Genomic DNA, 23,374 nt, shown 5'->3' with positions numbered 1-23,374 from the left:
TTAAGATCCCCTCTATTGGCAACTATCTGTACATTATTTTATACTTGATCAATAGGGATGTTAAAAATTGGTATTTTTGCGGTAGGTTTCTTATTCTTCGGGGTATCTGTTTTAAGATTATGATTTCTTTATCTTTGTAAGTCACTGTTTCTTCTCTGGATTTCCTGTAGACTTCCTCCCGAGTAGATCTTTTTGAAAATTTAACGTGGACTTCTCTCGCCAATCTATGCCTCCTTATATAATTTGTTTGTACACGATAGGTTTCCTCCAGTTGTCCTTTTATTTCCCTTTGGTCTTTTTGAGTCATTCCTGAGATGATCTCTACCATTTTTCCTTCTAAATCTTCATCTTTTTCCTCTGGTATGTTTTGAAAGCACAAAAAATATGAAGCCTTTTCCATTACGAGCATGGCTAACGAATCTGACATTTCTTTATTTAGTTGTAAAGTTTTTTGTTCCATTGCTTCTACTTTTAGTTCTACATGATCTATTTTTGTTTCCGCTTTCCTAATTCTCTGTTCATTTTCTACTATAGATTGTTGAATACCCCCAATTTTATCATTCATGGTCTTGATGTCCTTCTTAACTTCTCCTATTTCATTTCTAATCTCTGCATGGAAAGTTCTCATTTCTTCCTGATTTTCCGCTATTTTTTCTTGTGTTCTGAGTAGTGATTCCTGAAACGTTTGAAACATATTCTGTATTACATTTGGTGACATTTCCAATTTTTCTTTTCCTACCATGCTATCTATTGTTTTTGTTGTAGTGGGAAGGCAGTCATTACTGTCGTGTTTATTATAGGTTTTTTCCCTGTTTTTGTTATGGTGGATGTTGTAGATATTTTCAATATTCGTATAAAGCTTTCCCACCTTAACATAAAATTTTAGATTATTTCTTAATATTTTCTTTTTCCCCCACACAACCACTTATTCCCCACACACCTTATTTCTATTATTTCCCAATTACCCCACTTAGTTAATTTCTATTCACAATACGAATCAATTTACTTATTTCATCAATCATAGTTTTTAGTTTTCTTAATTTTCTAATTACCAATCTATTCAATCACTCAATTTATCAGTCGATCTGTCTCAAGAGGATAATCAGCTCATTCACTATTTCATATCAAAATTCCAGTCAATCACTCAGTAATTCCTTATCTTTCTTTTACCACCACTTATAATTTCACAGTATAATTTACATTTATAAATAAATTATTGCTTATATATAATTCTTTTAAATATTAAACGTATTAGCTTTTAAGTATTAACTCTTTTTTTTTAAATAGTTCAAGAATAGTATTCACTTCCCTCTTAGATTAATTTTATATTTCTTTGTTTCTTTACTTTCCTTCTTCAATTTCTTTTCAGTTATTAAATCGTGATCTATGTCCATCTATGTCAATTTTAGTAGTCCCGGTATTTCAATCTCTGCATTCAATTTACAAGTCTTTTTAAGTTTAAATCATTATAAATCCTGAGTCCAAACAAATCTTCTATGCTCACAAATTCCGCAACCTATTCCTTCCACTCGAGTTCCGGTATTTCAGTCTCTGCGTTCAATTTTCAAGTCTTTTTAAGTTTAAATCGTTATAAATCCAGAGCCCAAACAAAACTTCTATGCTCACGAATTCCGCAACCTGTTCCTTCCGCTCAAGTTCAACTACCTTCGTCTTCTTCAAGCGCTCCTTCTCCGTCTCTTATGTTTGCTTAGTCATTCTATGGGTTCCTTCTCTTCCGTGCTGTATTATTTCATCCACTTTCCTTTCTCCTTTATACCGCCGCTGTTATAATTCCAATTTTCCTCCTCCACTTCAGTCGCGTGTCTCCTGCTTACCATCTTTGTTGTAGGGGAACTTTCTGCCCTTCACTTGAAATTGCTTTCCACTCTTTGCTTCAATCTAGGTGGGCGCCATCACTCCTGTCCGCCGAAAAGGCCGGCTTCTTCTCCACCAATTTAAGAGGTTGATCGCTCGTCCTCCCTGACGATAGCGCAATGCCAGGGGGCTTCACGAATTCCTCTTTTGTTTCCCGATCCCTCCAAGTTCGGGAATGCCCTTAAAGACCAACTAATGAAGAATTTTGGGTTTCAGAAACGGCACCTCCATTTCTTCGCCCTTTCGCGATGACATCACCGCCGGAAGTCCAGTGGATATCATTGTAAATGACTTTTTTCCTTTAAACATATGATTTCCCCAATTAGATAGGGAAAGGAGGGGACAGGAGATGAAATCAGGAAAGTAGGTGCAGCATCACATTCCTAGTTTATATTACAGTGGGGTCCTTCCTTTACTTTACTTGGTGAAGAAGAACCAGAGTTAGAAAAGATACCATAGAGCTTTGATTCCCTTGCCTAGCATGTAGCTATAGCAGCATATAACCAAAATGTTTATCTGTTTTTGAATAGATGGATGGATGGAAGGATGGATTATGGACAGACGGACAGACAGACAGACAGATAGATAGGATACGGGGAATAAGCCATTGGGGTGAGCTAAAGGAGAAAAAGAAGTACAACTCTGACCAAGCTGTGTTGTCATGAGGCCCAATGAGCTGATCTGGTTGCTAGCTAGGGCTGTTGTGGTAAGATATGGAGACAGCAGTCCAAATTCAGTTTGCTACCCTGTTTCCCCGAAAATAAGACATCCCCTGATAATAAGCCCAATCGGGCTTTTGAGCGCATGTGTTACAATAAGCCCACCCTGAAAATAAGCCCTTCTTGAAAATATTTAAACGCATGCATAGCCAGTCCCTGCCATTTCCTCTGGTTTCCTCCACGCACCCCAAAATAATAAAACCTCCCCGAAAATAAGGCCAAGTGTTTATTTTGGGGTTCAAAAAAATATAAGACAGGGTCTTATTTTCAGGGAAACATGGTATATAGGTGCAGGGTCCTTGGTGCTCTTTGAGCTTGGTTGTTTCTTTGAAGATCTTTGATTACCAAACTAGGTAACGTCATCAGTGCTAGTAGGGAATGAGACCTGCTCTCATTTTATATACTAGTCTAGTGGCTTGCCCTGTCATTGTTGATGGGAGTGGTCTTGGTGATTCCTTGAGTTGATTCCTTGGCTTGTTGCTTATTGTTAGCTTGTTTGATTGCATTGATAGTTCCTGGATTGTGGTATTGTGTGTTTCTTGATTGTTGGTGTAATGTTAATTTTGATCTCTGTTCATCTGAGTGTTGATTGCTGATGAGGAGGTGTTTCAGTCTTTTTGTTTCTTTTTTGGTTTTTAATTGTCTCTTTTGAATGATATGTACATGTTATTTATCTCTATGTGCCTGTTGAATGCCAGGCTTCCAATAACATCAAGATTTACATAACACCAAAATTAACATTAGATCAATGCTAATCAAAGGATGTGTTACAATGGCAGAGTTTTTGTGATATTTTAAAACAATATTTTGCATTGATTATATTATAGTAGTATATTTATTAGTAAACCAATGATGACTTCTCCCAAGATGGCTGCGGAACAGTAGTAACTTTTCTTTCTCCTGCTGGCAATCTGCTGATTTTGCTGCCAAACCTGGGGGTTTTTTTGCATTGCTGCTCCCTGGATTTGAATGGGAGCAATTAGGAATAACCCCGGATGGCTTTCGGACAGCCGTGGACCCACCCAGGAAGCGGAGTCCTGAACATTCCAGTTCCCTCTGGGAAAGGTCAGAAAGTCATGGGCATCCCTCTTTCATCTTGGCAGTTCATTTTCTTAAGCATGCCTTTTAACTTCACTTTTCAAAGTTTTTGTTTTATTTTGCTTTTTACCCTTAAAAGTTGCACTTTTATCTTTGTCAACAATGTATCAGGCTATGAACAAGCAAATGTGTCAGACATTTGAAAAAAATACAGTTTGGAAAAATCTAATACTTATTTGAAAGCTTTTTTAAAAAAGTTTGATGAAATGATAATGGTTGTAGAAAATATTCAGATGGATCGAGCTATAGATAAATTAGACTCACAAAAAGAATGTGATCTGAAAGCAGTAGATTCGCTGGGGGGGGGGGAGGAATGACCTCCACAGACTTAGAATTCACAGACTTAGAACTAACTGAGTCGATCCCACATGCGCCTCTGAAGTTCAAGCTTGCATTCTTTTACAACAGCAGAAACCTGACTAAGTGGAGAAGTGATAAATTGCTTTCCCTGGGAAGATTAAAAAAGATTGGGGAATAGATTTATCACATTTAACTGCAAAACAATTCCATCTGGATTTTTTGGGGGAAAGATAGACCGACTTTGGAGATTGGACATATATTTAACAGAGAAAAATTGATAAGAGATGGTATTAAGAAACAAATGTGGATATTTGATCAGGGACAAATCACTGTTATCTTTTGGGACGATTTGGGATAGATAAAATGCCATGGTAAATTTTCTATAGGTTGATTACAATAACAGTTTGTTACAGAGCGTTTTGAAACTTTAATTTTGCCTTTCTTATTATTACTGTACTTCCTGTTAATATAGATGTCAGGCTAATAAATTGCAAATAATTTTAGTAGTTTAAAAATTATTGGGGCCTCTTTTGCAAGGGGTGGGAAGCAATGGTGAAATCCACTTACCTTCGCTACCGGTTTGGGAACGGGAGCACATGCGCAGATGGTAAAAAAAGGGGACATAATGTCATCCAGGTGGGTGGGAGGAGCCTCCTGCCGCCGGCGCTACCTGTTCAGCGAATCGGATAGAACCGGGGGGGGGGGGGTTCACTGCTGGTGGGAAGCTAATATTATAATATATTAATCAGTATTCAACTAGGGAGGATAGTATGTGTGTATGTGTTAATTTTTTAATACACTTTTCTTTTTAAATGTCTTGTTTGTTTTGTGGTTTTTTTACTGTTTTTTGAAAGAATTTTTTTTAAGTTTTGTATTTGCATTTTGTATTTTAAGTTTTTTTTTAATATTGATTCGCCTTCCATTCTTCCGAAGTGGGTAAAATGAGGACCCAGATTTTGGGGGGCAATATGCTGACTCTGTAACCGCTTAGAGAAGGTTGTAAAGCACTGTGAAGCGGTATATAAGTATAAGTGCTATTGCTATTCAAGCCTACGTTATGTCTTCTAAATTGACTGTAAACTATTCTTCTGCATCACAAATACCTGACTCCTATTGCGTTTACCTCAGACCAAATTAAACAGAATGTTGGCAGTGTCCAATAAGTTCTTCTGTTTTGAAAACTTTGTTTTCTTTTATTGGGCACTGACCACAGGCATATAGAGGGCAGGAGTGAAAAGCCTAAATCGTGACACTTGGTTCATGACATCAGGCAAGACAATGATGCTGCTTATGTACCTATCTTGTAGAAAAGCAATTATGTATACCAAAATTATGCATACATTTCACATGTTTCCAGATTCTAAAATAATTCTCTAATTTTGCTCAATGTTGTGCAGTTACTGTATGTGCTTTTACACATTTTAATTGGCAAGCTGTTGGCTTATGTAAGGTGGGGGCGGGGGGTCACAGTTTCGGTGATCCAGCAGAGAAGCATCTGTGGGTGCATGCATATATTTTTTGGTCATGTTTCTGTAGTGTATATTGGAGGTGGTGACCCTTTGAGAGCTGTATGCAACAAAATTTCATTTTAATATATGCCAAATAGTGTACATTTAAAGTGAAGTTTAATATTCCCCAGTAAAGTTATTCTAAGTCTAATTACTTCAAGAATTGCAGAGCATTTCCATCTCGACATTTTAAACTATCCATCCATTGTGCATAAGAATCCAGTCTCAAAATAGAAAAAAAATAACATAGTCACAAGAATACCTATTATCTGGAATGGAATAAAATGCAGAGATATGATTACAGGATTTTCCTGCCAAAACAAATACACTTACTGGGGTTTTTTTTCTTCAACTATGACCTGTGCTTTATGAAATACGGGCAATCAGGGCAACAAAATAATTGGAAAAACATTTGGTATTGTACAAATAGCATGAGGATGTGATGAGTTAAGGACTGAATTTGATATGTTCCCTTTGCACAGAGTTGCCAGAAAAGACTTAACCGAAAACTACTTTGTTTTGGAATTCAGAATGGTGTATGAAAAAATGAAACTTCAGCCACGAAATCTCTGGGGGTTTTTGTTTTTTGTTTTGCTTGCATAAAATGGGGAATATTAAAGTGCAACTAAGTGCATGTTGAATAAATGCTTAAAACAATTCTTCAGTTAATGCAGAAGTTTCAGACAATTTACAAATAAAAGAGAAATGTGTTGTCTACTACATTCCTGATGCATAAAAATTATTAAACTAATGTAAAAAGGAAACATAACAAATAATGATAAAAGAGTTGATGTCCATCCAAGGATTATATATAATAATGCTTGTGTGCTTTAGTACAAAGAAAATAAGTTTAAATGCAGTTTACTTAGTATTTAGTATAATACGATCGATCCGTCTCAATACATGTTATTTCTCCTTTGAGAGCTGTGTTTGATTAAGAAAAAAAAACCTATTTTATAGTTTTATAATTTTATCTAATTTAAATGTATGGTTTTTGTGTTAAGTAGATAAATAGCCAAGCTTGAATGTTTCTTTTCTTTCTTCTTTTTCTTTTTTACAAAACTTGTGTTCAGCCACATCAGGGGTCAAACCAGGCAGAACCCTAATTGCATGCATGTAATTGTAAGCATTAAGGAAAGAAATCCTATGGATCAAATTTTGCTGTGATGTCATTTAAATGCAAAGTGTGTAGCACATCAGCCTTTGAGGAAAATTTGGTGTATAACAAGTAATTTAGGAGTCTGATTACAGCTTGAAATGCCAGCTGTTGTTTAGCTATTTCCCTTGGTGCATATATTGTCTAGGATGCAAGTAAACACAAGATCTATTATGTGAAGAGGTTACTGTCTGAACGCCAGATTGTCCTTGGTTTTTAAGCTGAAGAATAATGGCGGTAACTAGGAACTTCTGATCTTTTTTTATTTTTGAGCAACATGTTCCAACCATAAGTGCACTTCTGATTTCTCTTCACTATGTGAAGAGTCTGAACACAAGAATGTCTGTCTCAATGGCTTATTTTGAATGGGGTGAGCAGACATTGTGACTTGCTTGTTCCTTCTTGCTGACACAATGTGGCACTCTTTGTATAGGTACTACAGTCCTCCAAATATATAATTCTAAATTATTATGTCAGAGGATGGAGATTTAATTATAAAAAGTTCAAAAGAAAATGTTTAAAACGCCAGAAATTGGGTTATTAGCATTTTGAATGTACAATAATGAGAGGAAAAGATTGACATGTGAAACATTCTGTTCTCTTTGAAAAAGGAGCAACTACTTAAACAAGGGGCATGTAGAGAAAGCTCTTTTTCCCCCTGCATCACATCTTACCTTAATCACCATCACATCAAATGGTCCTGATGGTTCATTGATATGGGAATAATAATACTAAGATTAGCACAGCTATAGAACATGCAGTCCTAGATTGAATACAGATTTGGGGGCTTCCCAAACAAAAAGAGGATGCAGTCCTGATGATTGGGGTAAGAATAGGTAATGGTAAAGGTTCCCTCGCACATACGTGCTAGTCGTTCCCGACTCTAGGGGGCGGTGCTCATTTCAGTTTCTAAGCCGAAGAGCCAATACTGTCTGACGACGATTCCATGGTCATGTGGCCAGCATGACTAAATGCTGAAGGCACTGTTACCTTCCCATCTATTTTTCTACTTGCATTTTTACGTGCTTTCGAACTGCTAGGTTGGCAGAAACTGGAGCAAGTAACGGGAGCTCACTCCGATACACGGCGCTAGGGATTCGAACCGCCGAACTGCCAACTTTTCTGATCAACAAGCTTAGTGTCTTAGCCACTGAGCCTGCGTCCCCTGCGGGAAGAATAGAAGAATATTTTTCTAGTGTTTGGAAATAAGGAACCTTGTCGCCATCATAATTCCCAAAGCAGATGACACTTGGAAGAATAAACAATAAAATTAAAGATGGCCTAATTTGCTTTTCCAACAGGTAGCAATAGTAACACAAGTGCTGTGGAAAATCCAGATGTTACATCATCTCCTTGATAATAGGATATGTTGTACTATAATTGGCAAAGAGACCGGGGTGGGGATACAAAATGCAGGGAAGAAAACTCAATGTGCTCTCTTAGTGAATAACATATTCAATACTGAAATAGGCATCTCTCCTTTCCGCTGGAGTTGATTAACTAGTTAATTCTTTAGAAGGTAAAATATTTGAAACCCATGGCAGTTGTTTCACTTTGATTGATTTCTTAGAGCCAGGCCATTTCATATGTAAACATGTTCTTAAATCAGAATCAGAGTGCTTTACAGCACATATGTGGTGCTGATAGATTTGTGTACATGTGGTTTTTTTAAAAAAAATATGGTTTGGTAATTTTATTTTTGTTATTTTATAAAGCTTTTAATTGCTATTAGCTGCCCAGAATCATATACTTGACATGAGCAGCTATATAAATTGAAATAATAAATCGATAATAACTTTTCACTGAAGTACCTTCCAGTCATGTGGAATTCAAAATATCCCTGCATCTGTTTAATACTTTTGCATTTTCTTACATGCTGTTCAGCGCTATTTTGAGTCTCTTCCTTGCTGTTGATTTCTATGTGTGAAATACTGAATGTAATTTTAAATGTATTTGTGTCATATAATTTTTTTCATCTGCTGTTGCCCCTCTAGAAGATACTTATATAATTGAATTTCAGCTTTTCTTTTTTCCTAAGCATATTTTACTCTTCCAGACAACATTTTTTATAGTTGGGATGGCTGGAATTTCTTTTCCCATTTTATTTTTTTCTTTCATGATGAAGCGACATGAGCCATCTTTAATCATTCCCTCTTCTCTTCCTGTCTATTTTAACATATATAGCCTGAGTATTTCCTACACACACATGAACATCAGTGAAATAAGCAAGGTTTTGTAGCACATAATTCAGAAATGTAGGTTAATATGCCGTTAAGACTATTGTCATACCCACTGATGTCATCATAACTTTTCAGTGTACTGATGATGTTATCTAATTTGATAATGAAACATTTGCAAGAAAACCACCAAGCTCACAGAGCACCAAGGATCTCTCAGTTCAAATATTTGACCTACAAATATTCTCTTCTCTCAAGATTGTATATGGTCATCATCTTTAAAGAGATGGGTGATTTCTCTTTTCTCATATTAACTCACATTTAAACTGGGGAAATCCTATCATCCCAAAGGGTAGAGATTACCAACGATCACAAAAGCCTTTTAAAATGCAGGTGTAACTCTAACAAGAGTTGTGTTTGGACAAATGAAATTGCTTCCCCCTTCCCCTGCCATAGGAAAAGCACCAAGTTTATCTTTAATAAGAGGTTATGCAGAGGTTATTGGGTACAGATTGCCTTAAGGCACTATCACATTACATAATATATGCTACAATTTAGGCTATTGCTTAACGCATTGTAAGCCGCCCTGAGTCTCCGGAGAAGGGCGGCATATAAATCAATTTTTTTAAAAAATATATATATTGACTCAGAAAATCCTCATGCCCCGAAAAAATGTGATACATTTCATACAAGTAATAAATTATCCATAGGATATTGTTTTAAATTTTCCCACATTTTCAAAAGATATTTTAAATATTTTTTTAGTAATTTGAGAGATTTAAGGAGCACATTGTTGCCTGAGTGACATTGTTTGACCCTATCTTGCTGAATATGACAATCCATTATTGGAACAGGATTCACTTCTTGATCAGCTATCTCCATGTTACAGACCATAACATATGAAGGAGTGCATTCAAAACTTTCATATTCTATTTATTTTGGAACGGCAAAATCTAATATAGCACCTTCTCTTCACACAATACTGTACTCGGCATAGGTAGATTCATGCTACAGATATTATAATCACATCTTTATACTGCGGTACAGTTTTGTGAGAACAAAACTATCTTCACACCAGAATGTTTTTCGGTGGTTAAGACTTTACTGTCTAAACAGGAAAATTCTCAATTTACATCCTACACAGTAACACAGTCCACTTCAGCCCAACAGGATTTTACATTATGTATATAGAGCATAATGTATATAATGTATATATACATTATGTATATAGAGGGACATTGAATTTAAATTCTTTCATACAGACATGGTTGGGAAGAAAAGCCATTTGCTTAGAACTCAACATGATCTTGTCACACATAGTTTATCTCTTCCAGGGTCAAAGTTTGGCTAGCTTTCCAATAAGAGATTTTCTTTTCCTGAATAATTTCTGACAGATCACAGCCTAAAGTAGTGCTTTCTTTTTCTTTTCTTTTTTTACTTTCCTAATTCAGATTTGTAATTAACCTCTTTTATTTTTTTATTTTTTCAAGGTTACGTCTTCCCTTCTACTTTCATAGCATAACATTCCTTACTGAACCCAATCTTTATCAACTCCAGGTTTTTGTCTCATTGAGAAATAGAAGCAGACATCCGAGTTAGTTGTGCTGACAGCAAAAAATAAAAATAAAAAGGTGGCTATGAGGCCAATGGTTAAATCTAGCAAAAGCTGAGCAGGCAAAATGGCAATGCTGCTGATAAGCTGTTTTCATTACTATCTGTGAAATTTCAACTGCTAAAATGTATGTGGAGTGCCTTCAGAAGGGGAAAAGAGCAAGTTCCTTGATACAATTGAGAAGATCCAAGTCTGGCACCAGAGTTGAAAAAAATGGAAGGGGGCAGCCAGCAGCTGAAAGAAGATTTTTTTTTTCTCAAAATGTCAGTGATGAACCACATTTTTTCTTTCAATTTCCATATTGATATGCACATTTTTTATAAGGTGGCAATTATGTATTAATTACATAATTAAAAAATGCATTTTACTATAATGTAGCATTTTAGAAACATTTAACGAAGTACCCCCAGGCTGCAAGGTTGCCATAGCAACCCCATGCATTATCTTTTGCTAAGTGAGCAATTTAGTTATATCTCTCTTCATGTTCTCTGCACTAAAACAAAACAAACTCCCTATTCCGTGCAAAGTATGTAATCCACAAAAGCTAAGCATACTTTATTTTTATTCTGGTAATCATCCCTTGGAACAAAAAGTTATGTAATAAACCTGTGTAATAATATCTAACGATCAGGATTTCTACCAAGCTTCTTCAAATTCACCCATTTTTAATGTTTTAGGAAGAATTGCCATACTTAAGCACATATTCACAGCCATAAAAGGCTAGAAAATTTGGTTCTGATCCTGCCCATTACAATTTCCATTTTAAATGGAAAATTTAAATGTATTTAAGCTGGTTACTTAAAAAGGAATCTTAAACATGTTTCCTAAGGTTGAATAATATCAAGGAGCTCAAATTCCTAGCAGGTACATCTTTTGCCCTGTCAGTGCCCTCTTGTGCCACAAAGGCACCCCCAGAATAAGTTAGCTCAGCCTCAGCCCTCTTTCAACAAAAGCAAGTCTCAACAAAGGAGAATATTTGTAAGTCAGGGTTGAAATGAGGGATCCTTGGTGCTCTCTTACCTTGGTTGTTTTCTTGCAGACGTTTCATTACCCAAATTAGGTAATATCATCACCACAAGCTTAGAGAGCACCAAGGACCCCTCAAAAACAAGTCTGCCCTAAAGACAGCATATGGATCCAGCTCAGTAAGCCTCAGTTTTCTAGAGCAGGGGTCTCCAACCTTGGCAACTTTAAGCCTGGAGAACTTCAACTCCAGAAAAAGATTGGAGACCCCTGTTCTAGAGGCAGCTTTTTCTGGAGGAGACATGAAGAGGTGATGGTGTGGTGTTGGAAACAGGAGTTACGTATGACAATTAGAATGTCTGGAAAGGAAGAAGAGATGGCGAAAGGAAATAAATAATATTACAGGTTTTAAACCTTTCCTAGCCTATTCTCCTGCTCTGGATCTAATAGCATTTCTTCTTTGACAACTGAGTCGTAGCCAAGCAGCGCAGAAATTTAAATGTCGCTCTTTATATTAAGTTTGTGTGGAGCTGATGTTCCAGACATGGGAAGCTGTCAACAATGCTTTCTGCCTTCCCTGACAGCTGCCTAATAAACTAGACTAAAGACAAACGAAGAAAGTGCTGCCTAGCTCATAACAATTGTCTCATTACAGTTCCCATAATCCCTAGCATATAGTGCAATATATAGTATTTTGTACCAGATAAGAAGAATCATTGAGACTTAAATCATCAAGACACTTTAGGGGTGGTTACACTTCTTTCTTTCCTGTCTTGAAGACACAGAGAGTCTGGTCAAGGGGCAGAGGTGGGTTTCAGCAGGTTCTGACCAGTTCTGGAGAACCGGTAGCAGAAATTTTGAGTAGTTCAGAGAACCGGTAAATACCACCTCTGACTGGCTCCGCCCCATCTATTCTCTGCCTCCCAAGTCCCAGCTGATCGGGAGGAAATGGGGATTTTGCAGTAACCTTCCCCTGCAGTGGGGAGGGAATAGAGATTTTACAGTATCCTTCCCCTGCCATACCCACAAAGCCACACTCACAAAGCCACGCCACGCCCACAAAGCTACACCCACAGAACCGGTAGTAAAAATTTTTGAAACCCACCACTGTCAAGGGGGTAATATCACTGAAGTGAGAGAGACCAAGAATTTGGATCATTGTTTTCGGTGGGATAAGGCTTAAGTAAGTATAATCATCAGTATGGGGAAAAGCAAACCAGTTTTGTGCAATTGGCAGGGTAAGGTGTGATGTCAATGGAAGACTCGTGTTTCTTGAAAACACCACAGATTTTTTTTAAAAAAAAACTTGAATCCAGAATTCTCAATCCTGTCTACCCTGGAAAACCTCTGGATGCTGAAAAAGGATTCCTTGCTTGAAGAGAAACGTTTATTTTATTTTTTTATTTTTTTTTAATTTGATTTATATGCCACCCTTCTCCGAAGACTCAGGGCGGCTTACAATGTGTTCAGCAATAGCCTTCATCCTTTTTGTATATTTATACAAAGTCATCTTATTGCCCCCACAACTGGGTCCTCATTTCACCTACCTTAGAAAAGATGGAAGGCTGAGTCAACCTTGAGCCTTGGCGAGATTCGAACCCTGCAGTAATTGCAGGCAGCTGGCCTTAATAACCAGCTTAATAACAGGGTGCCTTAAACCTCTGTACTACCAAGGCTCGTTTATTATTTATACTTTGAAATATCTTTATTTGCATATGTATTTGTACTTCAGGATTGTACTCTCCCATTATTCATGGCCAGTGCTTATCATTTTTTAACCAATTTATATTATGTGTTTGATTGTAATGTATATAGTACTGAAGGCATTTGAGGTTTTTCCCTGACAGTATAAGACTATGTTAGATAAATAAATAAAACTTTACAATTTTTTTTTCTTTTAGAAACTTTATTTTCTGTGTAAAACAGGGGTGTCAAACTCAAGGCCCGGGGGCCGGATCCGGCCCACAGGGTATTTAGATCTGGCTTGCAGGGCTCCCCTGGAAACAGCAAAGGATTGGCCCGTGGTGCCTCTGCCAGCGAAAACGGAGCTCGAGAGGGCTGCCCGCAGCCCTCCTGAGCTCCATTTTTGCTGGCACAGGGTTGCAGGAAGCCATTGCAGCCGAAAATGGAGCTCAGGAGCCTGTTTTCGTTGGCAGAACGCTTGGGCCACCACAGTCACCCCCGACACAAGTGATGTTGAACTGGCCACGCCCACTCTGGCCACACCCACCCTGGCCCCTCACAGTCAAACATAACCTAATGCGGCCCTCAATGAAATCGAGTTTGACACCCCTGACGTAGAACATTCTGAATTGATCTCACTCTTAAATAATGTATAAGGGGTTAAATAATTTTGGGAGGGGAAAACAGTATCTCTAACATTGGCCCCATTATATTTTGCAGGAGATGTACGCCTGAGAGGTCAGACAGGGGTTCTTTCTGAGCGACGTGGTTCCTACCCATTCATAGACTTCCGTCTTCTTAACAGTAAGTATAGCACACACTGAAATGCTTCCAGGAAAGAGGAAGTATATTTTATTTATTTATTTTTGCTCTCTCCAAATTTATTAAATGGAAAATGCTTGCATGAATGTATCATGCTATTTTCTTTCAGGATAAACAGAGTGCGGAAAAGGGACAAGAAATACTAAAAGAAATTAAGGAATAGCAAAAAAAATATTTCAAAGGAAATATAATTACAACTAATTTTTATCAACCCCATTCACTAAATATTTCTATCCTGGCCAATCATGCTGGCTTCTTCTATGAGTATGTTACCTTTAGTTCATAAAACTTCGGACTTCTCTCTTTTTAAGGGTCTCATCAAATCCATTCAACTTAAGACTTCCTAATTTATTTATTTCTACACCGTTCATCTCACTTAAGTGAATCTGGGTGCTTTAATTCTTTTCCTTGCTCACAGACTGCATTGCCTTCAGCTTCTAAAGAAAAGGCAGAATAAAAATGTAGTCAATGAATCAATAATAGGGGGAAAGTGATGATATTGTGGTTATGTGCAACTCTACAAACACATAATGGAAGAAACGTGTCCTGAGAATGGATTTTGAGCATGTGAGTTTTCTGGGGAATCTTATAAAATTATCATGAGCAGTTGCTAGGCCTTGTTAATAATAACACTACTTAAAAGGAGAAGCAAGAAAAAATTGAATTGGATTAAAAATAAGAAAATATTTAACGATCACAAAAAACCCCACGTAGATATGACATACATTTTTAACCATAACTCTCAAAGGTTTCCTAATGCATTGTTTATTACTTACCAGTTTTCCACATGTGCTTTCTGCAATCTATCATTAAATAAAAATTCAGGAATATGCTATCCTAATAGGCAAACTACTGTATTTCTGTTAATGTGCACTTTTAGTTAACTGAGTAGCTACTTTTCAGGTAGTGTGGATCAAGTGGAAAGGCAATCCATATGGCAAAAGACATCATGGAATAGAACTTTTTGCAGTGCTACTTTTAGCTCTAATTTCTATTTTTCATGCATGTTTACGTGATATATAAGAACAAACAAAAAAATGTGTAACACAATATAAAATGAAATAATTAATTATATTTAATATTTTTATTGTATTTATTTTATTATATTATGAGCCAAGGTGGTGCAGTGGTTAGAATGCAGTATTGCAGGCTAATTCTGCTGACTGCCAAGGGTTCGATCCTCACTGAGTCAAGGTTGACTCAGCCTGCCATCCTTCTGAAGTCAGTAAAATGAGGACCCAGATTGTTGGGGGCAATATATTGACTCTGTAAACCACTTAGAGAGTGCTATAAAGCATTGTGAAGCAGTATATAAGCCTAAGTGCTATTGCTATTGGTATAATCATTCGATAACTTTTAGTCTTGTTAAATGTGTTGTGATCACACCAGGGATAAAAATCCTACTGAAATCAACAACCTAATTTTAATGTTTTATGCCTCTGTAAATAAATCACTCATAACAACCCTCAGTGTATGAAAAGCTTACCATTCTTTTACTCTCTCTCAGTGTGTGATATGAGTGTGTTACCTGTTAGCTGTGGGATGCACATTTCAGACTTCAAATATCTCTGTATCAAACATTTACTTCATTTTATTGGAAGCTAATCTGGTTCAAAAAGGGTTTTCCTGGTAAAGCACTGATAATTTAATTCTCTGATTGACTAAGTTGCTTGTTGAGTCATCGAAGCAGATCCTTTCGGTAACTCGTATGTGGTAATTAAAATTAGCTTTCATTATCATGTCATACTGCCTGTCAGTGACTGATAGAATACACTTTTGGATTGCCTTAATTAAGAACAAGAGGAAATTCCATGCTGCATTGTTGAAATGGGATCAGTGATTCATACCATAGTTTATAAAAAAATGGAATATGCTTTTCATGTATTGTTCCTAACTGGAACCTGATTATTAAGGATCAAAAGCTAAAGCCAACAAAAAGCAAAGATTTAGGAACAATGTCAATATACCCCTTGTCAAGAAAATAATGGGTTATATGACTAATTTATCAAGAATTCTCACTTGAGGTATTAATGATTAGGTTCAAATTATTATATACTTTGGGATGTTTACACAAAGATCCAGCTTTTTGAGAAGTCCATAATGGTGGGAAAGGGACAAGGAACATGAGAAGAAGACAATCTACAGAAATAGCAATAATGGGTCTATTATTGGGGAGCTAAAGGACCGAGCTAAGGTCAAATTATCATAGAGAAAATCTGTTTTTGTTATTGGTAAGAGTCAACACAGTCTTGATGATTCATAATCAGTTAATATATTCCTTTTTCCAATATAACTTTTTTTTTTAAAAAAAAAGACTCTTACTATTATTTTAGGTAGGTTAAAAATTCCTACTAAAATTCTAATTTCTAAAACTAAAAATTCCAATTTCATAGAATCGCTTATCACAGGATTTAGTTTCTAGTTCTTTGATCTTCCTTGTTGCCTTTCTCTGAATTATTTCAGTCTCTTTGAATTCTTTTAGAAATATAACAACAACAATCAGGCACAGTACTTGAAGGTGAGAGGTGAGGAGTGTGATCAATGGAAAAAGCTAGTTGAACAAATATATTTAAACACAGTGCTTCTGTTGATGTAAGTTAAGTCTGAATTTATCTTTTTGCAGCTGCATAATAATGCAGACTAGTGATGAGATTCAGCCAGTTCGCACCACTTCGGGAGAACCGGTTGTTAACTTTCTGAGCAGTTTGGCAAACTGGTTGTTGGAAGAAATCATTAGGGCAGAGAACCGGTTGTTAAATTACTTGAATCCCACCACTGATGCAGACCCATATTCAATTTGTAATCCATTATTTTTACAAGTATTATTATACAGACAGATATCCCCTATCCTAATTTGTATAGCTGGTTCCTGTTTCCTAAATGGCAAAAAAAACAAAACAAAACAAACAAACAAACAAAAACCAACCCTATTTTTATTTCTCTGTTCTAGTGTACTAACTACAAATTTTGTATCATCTATGAATTTAATATATGTTCTTTATATCTCATTATCCAAGTCATTAGCACATAACCTTAAAGTACCATGTTCCAGCTTCCCAATATTATGAATCCTAATTTAACTAAGTTAATGTATCCTTATGAAATTGCTGGGAGATGTTACCTATTGAGTTGGGCTCAAGTGATGACCCATTGCAGGCTGAGCTGGAGACACTGTTGAAGTCTTGAACTGGTGTTTGATGGCTGTTAAGGACTGGATAGTCATGGGAGATATAAATTGACATTATCCCTATGAAGCTGGAATTTCTGTTTGACTGCATACATCCAAGTCATTCAGTAACATCAGTCCCAGGAGTTACTCTTGATGGGGTTGTACGCCCGCTAAACACGCTCCATAATTTGGAGAGTCATGGCTGCTTTTTCATAGGAGGATAGAAGCCATGGCTGGGGGGCTTTTGCCCAGCTTTGGTTGCAGTGTCCTAATGACAGTGCTATCCTTTATCACCAATTGGTTGGACAACTGTAATTCCACATGTGGTTTCTTTTCAAGATAACCTGGAAGCTACAACTGATACAGAATGCAATGCCCAGACTGTCACTGGCACATTCTCACTTCAGCAGAGGAACACTGATTTTAAGACCACTGAGCTGGCTGCCAGTAGATTTCCAGGCCAGTTCAGAATACTGATAAAGCCATATACAGTTTGGTATAAAATTTACATGGGTTACAGATATTGGAAAGAGAGAGGCCAGGAGTAAGGTAGGAAGGTTTTGCTAGACTTTTGGATTCAACAGTGCACTGACAAGATGAAATAGGATGAACAATATCTATAGGTATAGACAGGGGTGAGATTGAAAAATTTTAACAACCAGTTCTGTGCCCGGTTGCTGGGTGGGCATGGCCATGGGGTTGTGGCCTAGTTGGCTTCCTACACCACAGTGAGGGGTTGTTTTAGCCTTCCCCAGGCTCCGGAGGCTTTTCTCAAGCTTCTGGGAGGGTGAAAATAGCCTCCCCCAGGGTCCAGAGACCTTCCAGAGGCTGGAAATGGATCCGTTTCAGAACTTCTGGTACTTCCAGTAGGCCCATTTTTCACCCTCCTCAAGCTCCGCACATGCCCTACACTTACCTGGTATCCAAAATGGAGACTCCTGGGAGGGGCGAGGTGAGGTGGGTGTGGTCAGCCAGTCCTTTTAACTACCAGTTTGGCGAACCAGATTAAAATTAACATCCGGTTCACCCGAACTGGTCTGAACCAGCTGAATCCCACCCCTGGATATAGAATTCTGCTTGAAGAAACAGTCCTCCATTTTCCAAATTATCATCACCATTTTAAACTGTTAAATTCAATACCAAAAATCAATTAGAATGTTATTTTTATTTCATTACTCCATACCAATCTGCTGAAGCATTTTAACCAAATCATACCCACCTGTTGCAATCTTTTTATTCAGTTAAAGTATGTTCTTGGATCAGGAGTATAGCTTTTCTTATCTAGAAACACTTTATATTATTTAACATTATCTCCACAAGTATTTAATTAGTTACTTGATTATTTTCCACAGTTTCTAAAACTAAAGTATATACTTTAAACTATGAGATTGGTTATTTAATTTGTTACCTGACCTTCTGTTCCAAGGAAAAGGGTGTTGTGATGATAACACAGGATATTTTTCAACTGCCGTAAGGAAGAGAGAAAACAAAGTTAAAGAGCCATTAAGATGATAAATGAAAAAGCTGGATATATTCTATTATTACAGGTTCATTTGCTTTAAGGAGGAACAGGAACAGGGAAAGAAGGGCATTTCCTTTCTTTGACTTTACAATCAGCCATAAAGTATTAACCCTTTTAAAAATGACTTCAAAAGTATCTAGGTAAAAGAGCTTATCTTATATAATTCCTTATGTGTTTAGTTATTGTGTTTATAATTCAATGTGAATCCCTTTTTGTGAAATGGGGTCATGGGGTTCAGATGGGTTTGCTGATCACGTACCTGGCTCCCTGCCACGTGGCAACAGCCCTGCCCGAGCTACTCAACGTCATCGCCGCGGTGGCGGTTGATACCCCTAAGCTTATGGTCATGGGGGATTTCAACCTGCCGTCCATGGGTGAGACGTCAGAGATGGCTCGGGAGTTCATGGCTTCCATGACAGCTATGGACCTGACCCAGTTAATTCATGGCCCTACCCACACAGGGGGAAACACGCTGGATCTGGCTTTTGTCTCTGGACAGTGGTTGAGGGATCTTGATATAGGGGATATAGTTACTGAACCCTTGTCATGGTCAGATCACTCTCTCCTTCGTCTCGACTTTCGAACCGCTGCACCCCGCCGCAGGGAGGCGGAGCCGGTCAGATGGTTCCGCCCCAGGCGCCTGATGGAACCTGACAGATTCCAGACGGAGCTTGGGCCATTTCCTGAGGTTCTGGCACACGCCTCGACTGGAGACCTGGTGGCCGCCTGGGATAGGGCGGCTGCTGGTGCTCTGGATCGGGTCGTGCCTTTGCGGCCTCTGACCCGGCGCCGATCTCAATTGGCTCCTTGGTTTACCGAGGAGCTGAGGGAGTTGAAGCGCCAGAAAAGACGCCTAGAGAGTAGTTGGAGGGCCAGTCTTCTTGAATCTGACCGGACACTAGTAAGATCCCACATTAGGAATTACTTAGTGGCGATAAAAGCAGCGAAATGTAGTTATTTTGCTGCTCTTATTGCGTCATCAGATAATCGCCCGGCCGCCCTCTTTAGGGTGACCCGCTCCCTGCTCCACCAGGAAGCGCGGGAGGACCCCTTGGAGGGTAGAGCCGAGGATTTTGTTCAGTATCTGTATGACAAAATCACTCAGATTCGGGAAGATTTGGACTCCGACTGGGTAGTCTCAGGGGGAGAGACAGGGGCAGGTCTTGAGAATGTTATCTGGGATGAGTTTGATCCTGTGACCCCTGAGGACGTGGACAGGATTCTGGGTAGACTGAACGCGACCACTTGTTTATTGGACCCGTGTCCTTCCTGGTTAGTACTGGCTTCCCGGGAAGTGACACGAGGCTGGCTCCAGGGGATTATAAACGCTTCGCTGAGTGAGGGTGACTTTCCCGCCGCCTTGAAAGAGGCGGTGGTGAGGCCTCTCCTCAAGAAGCCTTCCCTGGACCCGGCAATGTTGGTAAATTATCGTCCGGTCTCCAATCTTCGCTTTGTTGCGAAGGTTGTTGAGAGTGTGGTCGCGCAACAGCTCCCCCAGCACCTGGATGAAACGACGTATCTGGATCCGTTCCAGTCGGGCTTCAGGCCCGGGTACAGCACGGAAACAGCATTGGTCGCGTTGGTTGATGATCTCTGGAGGGCTCGGGACAGGGGGTGCTCCTCTGTCCTGGTCCTGTTAGATCTCTCAGCGGCTTTTGATACCATCGACCATGGTATCATGCTGCACCGGTTGGAAGAGTTGGGGGTGGGAGGCACTGTGTTGCGGTGGTTCTCCTCCTTTCTCTCTGACCGGTTGCAGTCTGTGTTGACAGGGGGACAGAGGTCGACCCCGAGGCCCCTCATATGTGGGGTGCCGCAAGGGTCGGTCCTCTCGCCTCTCCTGTTCAACATTTATGTGAAGCCACTGGGCGAGATCATCCGTGGTTTCGGGGTGGAGTACCATCAGTACGCTGACGACACCCAGCTGTACATCTCCACCCCGGATCACCCCAACGATGCCCTTGAAGTGATGTCCCGGTGCCTGGAGGCCGTACGGATCTGGATGGGGAGGAACAGGCTCAGGCTCAACCCATCCAAGACTGAGTGGCTGTGGTTTCCGACGTCCCGATATAGTCAGTTGACGCCATCACTGACTATTGGGGGCGAATCATTGGCCCCCACGGAGAGGGCTCGCAACTTGGGCGTCCTCCTGGATTCACGGCTGTCTTTAGAAGAGCACTTGACGGCCGTGACCGGGAGGATTTTTCATCAGGTTCGCCTGATTCGCCAGTTGCGTCCCTTTCTGGATCGGGACTCTTTACGCATGGTCACTCATGCCCTTGTCACCTCCCGCCTGGACTATTGCAACGCTCTCTACATGGGGCTCCCCTTGAGGAGCACCCGGAGGCTCCAACTGGCGCAGAGTGCGGCCGCGCGGGTGGTAATGGGAGCGACATGGCGTTCCCATGTAACACCTCTCCTGCGCGAGCTGCACTGGCTCCCGGTGGTCTTCCGGGTGCGCTTCAAGGTTTTGGTTACCACCTTTAAAGCGCTCCATGGCTTAGGACCTGGGTACTTGCGGGACCGCCTACTACCACCAATAGCCTCCCACCGGCCGGTACGCTCCCATAGAGAGGGGCTCCTCCGGGTGCCGTCAGCCAAACAATGCCGACTGGCGGCCCCCAGGGGGAGAGCCTTCTCTGTGGGGGCACCTACTATCTGGAACGAGCTCCCCCCAGAGATACGGAGGATCCCGGATCTGCGCACCTTCCGCCGCGCCTTAAAGACCTTACTATTTCACCAGGCCGGCCTGGCCTAATTTTCCCCCTCTTTTATAAAAGATTTTTAAAATTTTAAATATCTTTTAGTATTTATATATTCAATTTTAAATTGGTTTTAAAAGTTTGGGGTTTTAAATTTGTCGGGGCCAAAATTATTTAATTTGATTTTATTCTATTTTTTAAATTTTGTATTGTATGTGTTTTTATTGTTTGGCTGTGCACCGCCCTGAGTCCTTCGGGAGTAGGGCGGTATAGAAATCTAATAAATAATAATAATAATAATAATAATAATAATAATAATAATAATAATGTATATAATATAGTTTCTTAAGGATACCTCATTAGCCTTCAAATTGGGGGGAGGGGTTAAGGAGGTGGGAGTTGCAAATATTTGCCATCTTAGAACCCCCAATATCAATAAAAGAGAATATTTGTAGCTCAGGATTGAAATGAGGGGTCCTTGTTGCTCTCTGAGCTTGCTTGTTGTCTTGCAGACATTTCATTATGGGTATTGTGGGTATTGCTGTGAGTATTGCCTCCTAAAGACTATGTCGATTGTCCATCCTTGGTTCTTGGGAGGGAGAAATTGTCCCCCTCAGAACGGGCTCGCAATTTGGGTGTCCTCCTAGACTCACAGCTAAGATTAGAGCAACATCTGACTGCTGTGGCTAGGCGGACCTTTGCACAGGTTCGCCTGGTGCACCAATTGCAACCCTACATGGATCGGGAGGCTCTCCTCATAGTCACTCATGCCCTTGTCACCTCACAGTTAGATTATTGCAACGCGCTCTACAGGTGGCTACCCTTGAAAAGTGTTCGGAGACTACAGTTGGTCCAGAACGCAGCTGTGCGAGCTGCCGTGGGTGCACCTAGGTACACCCCATTACACAAATTCTCCACGAGCTGCACTGGCTCCCTATTGGTCTCCAGTCACAATTCAAGGTGTTGGTTATTACCTTTAAAGCCCTACATGGCTCAGGGCCAGGTTATCTTCGAGACCGCCTTCTGCCGCATAGCTTCCAGCGACCAGTAAAATCCCACAGAGTTGGTCTCCTCTGGGTCCCGTCAGCTAAACAATGTCGGCTGGCAGGCCCGTGGGGGAGGGCCTTCTCTGTGGCTGTCCCAGCTCTCCGGAACCAGTTACCTCCTGAGGTCCGGATCATCCCCACCCTATTGGCCTTCCAAAAAGCGGTGAAGACCTGGCTTTTCCGGCAGACCTGGGGCTGTTGATCTCGCTCTGTGATCTGGTGAGATCTGGCCATGAATGGTGTGAATGAGTTTTTAATGTTTTTAATGTTTTTTAATTTTTCAATGTCTTTTTATAATGATTTTTTAAGTGTGAGCCACCCTGAGTCTTCGGAGAAGGGCGGCATATAAATTTAATTAATTAAATTAATTAAATTAAATTAAATTAAATTAAATTAAATTAAATTAAATTAATTAAATTAATTAAATTAAATTAATTAAATTAAATTAAATTAAATTAAATTAAATTAAATAAATTAAATTAAATTAAATTAAATTAAATTAAATTAAATTAAATTATTAAATTAAATTAAATTAAATTAAATTAAATTAAATTAATTAAATCAAATCAAATCAAATCATTACCCTAACTAGGTAACATCATCAGTGCTATGGATAGTAAGGAGAACATGCAATTAGGTATCTCAGGGCATTGCTGCACACTGACAAGACTGCCCTCAGTCAATGGCTCACCTTCAAGCAGACTTCAATACAATCATGTTAATTTCTGCCTTTTTCCTATTGAATCTTCAATGCATAATGTGATACTAATTCCTCTTCAGGGGTCAATTGGCATTATAGAACCCTAGACTTTTAGGATGGGATCAGAGCAGAGATTTTATAAATAAATCAATTAAAAAATTGATTTTTATGACCTTGTATTCCCTTAATTTGGAGTAGAGTTGGAGCAACTGGATGGAGCTGAGCATTTACTGGCTGGCTGCCCTTTCTAATGCCATGTGGAGTTCGCAGCAGATATTTTTTCTTTGCACTGTAGGAGAGAAACATCTGCCACTATCTAGGA

At 39.2% G+C, this 23,374-nt stretch overlaps 1 protein-coding gene across 2 annotated transcripts in view; it reads left to right on the top strand.

The window, feature by feature from the left end:
- Positions 1-23,374, top strand: part of PDE7B (phosphodiesterase 7B) — an 80,781-nt gene that overhangs the window by 23,783 nt on the left and 33,624 nt on the right. For both annotated transcript variants that reach the window (XM_070952356.1, XM_070952349.1), the window contains one exon: positions 13,812-13,895. In XM_070952356.1, coding sequence (XP_070808457.1) covers positions 13,812-13,895 — 84 coding nt within the window. The remainder of the gene's footprint in view (positions 1-13,811; positions 13,896-23,374) is intronic.

This window comes from Pituophis catenifer, unplaced genomic scaffold (genome assembly GCF_029215685.1).
Source record: "Pituophis catenifer annectens isolate HBS135680 unplaced genomic scaffold, rPitCat1.0.hap2 SCAF_1, whole genome shotgun sequence".
Taxonomy (NCBI): domain Eukaryota; kingdom Metazoa; phylum Chordata; class Lepidosauria; order Squamata; family Colubridae; genus Pituophis; species Pituophis catenifer.
Note: the sequence above shows the minus strand (reverse complement) of the source record. Positions and strands in the feature narration are given on the sequence as shown.